Raw genomic sequence first — 4,005 nt, forward strand, 5'->3', positions numbered from 1 at the left:
TATAGACAAACCCTCTACCATTACACCAATATTATGCGATAACAACACATGAATTGTCATAACAATTAATGCCAAATCTCAAAAGCTTAGGTAATATTGAAATTGAGCTGAAACAACAGAACAACCTTCCGCAAGACGATACTCATAGCCCGATCAAATACGCAGAGAGGAACATCCCGCACCACATATGTAGTACCATTACATTTCCCAATTCTCGATTTATAATAAGCACTTCACGTCGCATAAGATTGAGTAGGAAAGAAACAAAGGCATAATCCTCAAAGGAATCAAACCGCACGATGAGGAATCAAGACGAGAGGTGCTCCTAACAGTCCTATAGCCTCTCGAAGATAAGTACAGACGTCTCCATACCAATCCGTGAGACTTTACTGGACTTGCTCATGATTCGTGAGACCTAAGGGAACCTAGTACTCTAATACCATGTTGTCACGACCCGAATTCCACTAATGGTCGTGATGGCGCCAGACACCGCTGCCAGGCAAGCCAACCTTCCATGATTCCTCTATAATGTTCTTTAATAGCATAGAATATGTTTGCAGCCATATCTGGAAATAATTAAGATTTTTGCACATCTTCAATGACTCCACAATAGCTACCGCTTCTGATTCATTGTTGGTTCCTTCAGAAATCTCCCTTTTTTCTGCATATATCAAATCACATACCTCATCCCTTATGCAGAAACCAATTGAACTCCTCCCTGGGTTCCCTCTACATGCTCCATCCGTATTCACTTTGATCCATCCTCTTGAAGGAAATTCCCATAAAACTTTATCATATTTTAGTCGAGGTGTGTATTGCTCTATCATTGTCAGTATGTCCAGCCACTTCTGAGGCACACGTAGTCCAAGATTTTTCCGTTGGACAAGTGATTGCACAGTAGACGACACCTAGTAAATAACTCTGCTCACTGACACTACTTCTCCATATTTCAAACTGTTTCTTCTCTTCCAAAGTTCACATACAATGCATGCAGGTAAAGCTTGTAATACTGGCTTCAATCTAGGTACAACTGGTGTTGTCCAACACTTTGTAATTGCTTGATGTAATGACAACCAATCTAATGCAATTCTTGCTCTCCTCAGGAAGTAAGTCCAAACACTTCTAGCTGCATTGGATGTGAAGAACAAATGTAGTAATGACTCCTCCTTAGGATTGGCACAGCACCAATATTTAGATGGCATGGAGTATCCTAGTTTACGCAAGAAATCATCAAGTGGCAGTTTGGCTTTCCACAACTTCCACAGGAAGAAAGATATCTTGAAAGGTAAACCTTTTACCCATATCATCTTGTAAGATAATCTTGGGTTGACTCTTCTTCGCACGTAATCCTATGCAGACTTTACTGTAAAATGTCCCCTTGTTTCAAGCATCCAGAAAGGAGTATCTAACTGTGAACTTTCAGTTGGTGGTCTAATATTCTGCACAATGTGGTGTGCCAAATCTTCAGGTAGGCTCTCAAACATTTTATCCACATTCCACATACCATTTTCAACCATATCATTGACATTATGAATATCATCATCGATACCAAACTCTGCAGGTACTTGAAAATATAAGGCTCTCATCTTAGTCCAATTGTCGAACCAGAATAGAGCTGATCCCATTCTCAGTATCCAGTAGATTTGATGCTCAATCAAGTCCCTACATTCTAGCATTTTTCTCCACGCGTGGGATGCACCCTTCCAAGGTACAATTACTGCATTCAGTTTCTTGCAGAACTTTTGACTAATAAATGCACTCCACAAACTAGGCTTTGTCCTGAAATTCCACCACAATTAGCAGAACAGTGCCTTGGATACATCATGTAGGGACCTAAAACCTATGCCGCCCTCCTCATAAGGCATACAAAGGTTAGTCCAAGACGACCAATGTCTAGTGCTACCTCCCACATTGCTGCTCCAGAAAAACTTGGCAAAAATGCTATGTAATTTGTTGATCACATAACTTGGTGGATTAACTGCTGACAACATATGAATTGGGATACTCTACAGGACATTTGCGATCAAAACCGCTCTGCCTCCTATAGATAGGAGTTTGCCTTTCCATGACTGCAGTTTGTCCATAACCTTGGTGATTAATCCCTGGTAATAGTATCCCCTTCTTCTTGCATAAAAAATAGGACATCCGAGATAGGTCATAGGGAAACCTTGTCTTCTTATGCCTGTAATCCTTTCCACCTTGTTAATCACCTCATTATCCGTTAAATAATGCAGGTATATGGCTGATTTGGCTTTGTTCAAAAGTTGACCAGATGATGATTCATAAGCTTGCAAAACCTCCATGACAAGTTTCAATGAAGTTTCATCAGATGAGCAGAAAATGATCGTATCATCAGCGTATGATAGATGATTTATTTTTGGGATCCATTTTGGCATTCCAAATCCACAGAAATACATGTTAGTGTGTAGTGAATTCAATCCCCAAGAAAGGGCTTCTGCTGCCAGAATGAATAGAGCTGGTGACAAAGGGTCACCCTGTTTAACTCCTCTCGATGATTTGAAGAATCCATTAGGCTGACCATTTATAAGAATAGAGTACCAATTGTTCCCAATCAAATCAAAGATCCAGCCAATAAAAGCTTCAGGAAATCCCATTTTCCTTAGTATTTTGGTCAGGAATAGCCATGAAAGTCTATCGTAAGCTTTTGTCATATCAAGCTTAATCACAACGTTTGGACCTGCTTTTGTTCTCAACCTGATATCCTTAATGATTTCTTGAGTTAGCAGCACGTTCTCAACTATGCTTCTGCCCTTCACAAAACCTGCATGTTCCTCTAAGATTATGTTTGGTAATAATTCAACCAACCTCTCATGAATAACCCTAGAGAAAATCTTGTTAGCAAAGTTGCTAAGACTGATTGGTCTCATGTCCGCAAAGGTCGTAACTTCTTTTTTCTTTGGTAATAAAACTAGGTTTGTGTGTGTCACACTCTTTGGCAACTGCTGACCGTAAAAGAAAGCCTTGACCATGCGGACTACATCTTCTTCAATAATTTCCCAGCATGTTTGGTAAAAGGCTCCAGTCAATCCATCCGGTCCACCAGCTGAGTCCTCATTCAACCCCATAATTGCTCTCTTCACTTCTTCATTGGAAGGCAAAGCCATCAGTCTTTCATGTTGATCACTATCTACCATTAAAGGTACATGATTTAGAATATCAAAATCATTTGGAACTGCACTCTCTGTAAATTGATCCTTGTAGAACTTTACTGCTTCTTCTGCTATTAAGTGATCTTCTTCAATCCAGTTACCAAGGTTATTCTGGATCCTTGATAATTTCAGTCTCTTTCTTCTCCCATTAACTTAAACATGGAAGAATTTAGTGTTTCTATCACCATCTTTGAACCATAACATGCCTGCTTTTTGTCTGCAGAATTCTTCTTCTAATGCAAGATATTTAATCATTTCAGCTTGGACCTATTGTAATCTTTGTCTATTCATTTGTGAAGGATTGACTTCAAATTGTCTTTCATGAACCAAGACCACCTCCTCAAGGCTTGCAATCTTCTGGAATATATCCCCATATGTAGCTCTGCTCCAGGTAGATAGTGCTTGTTTAAGCTTCTTTAACTTGTAGTTAAAAATGCAGAAAGGGTTAGCACTAAAATCAGCATTCCAATTCTCCTTTACTACATCTTTGAAGGTTTCATGCTTTGTCTAGAAATTAAGAAATCTGAATGACTTCTTAATTGGAGGAGTTTCTATATCACATTTCAGCAGCATTGGGCAATGATCAGACCCGATTTTGGATATGTGAGTTATCTCCAATCCAGGAAAGGTCTGTTGCAATTCATTATTGCCAAAACATCTGTCCAATCTTTTAAAAATGCAGTCCTCCTCTGATCTTCCATTTCACCATGTAAATATGCTTCCTTTAAAACCCAAGTCTGTCATGTTGCAGGTATTGATGCAGTGTCTGAAATCATCTACTTCAATGAGGTAAACTGGCAATCCCCCATATTTCTCTTCCTCATCCCATATCACA

At 39.4% G+C, this 4,005-nt stretch overlaps 1 protein-coding gene across 1 annotated transcript; it reads right to left on the reverse strand.

The window, feature by feature from the left end:
• Positions 1-464: 464 nt before the first annotated feature.
• Positions 465-1,307, reverse strand: LOC138870812 (uncharacterized). The gene is made up of 2 exons (XM_070148652.1): positions 984-1,307; positions 465-908 (listed from the first exon to the last, which is right to left on the reverse strand). Exons 1-2 carry the CDS (start codon positions 1,305-1,307, stop codon positions 465-467), a joined length of 768 nt encoding a protein of 255 aa, XP_070004753.1.
• Positions 1,308-4,005: the final 2,698 nt, after the last annotated feature.

The sequence above is a fragment of the Nicotiana sylvestris genome, chromosome 6 (assembly GCF_000393655.2).
Source record: "Nicotiana sylvestris chromosome 6, ASM39365v2, whole genome shotgun sequence".
NCBI lineage: Eukaryota > Viridiplantae > Streptophyta > Magnoliopsida > Solanales > Solanaceae > Nicotiana > Nicotiana sylvestris.

Coding starts and splice junctions, on each gene's coding strand:
- LOC138870812 (XM_070148652.1), bottom strand. CDS start 1,307: ATGATATGGGTAAAAGGTTTACCTTTCAAGATATCTTTCTTCCTGTGG. Junction 909..983: donor AAGCTTTACCTGCATGCATT/GTATGTGAACTT, acceptor GTTATTTACTAG/GTGTCGTCTACTGTGCAATC.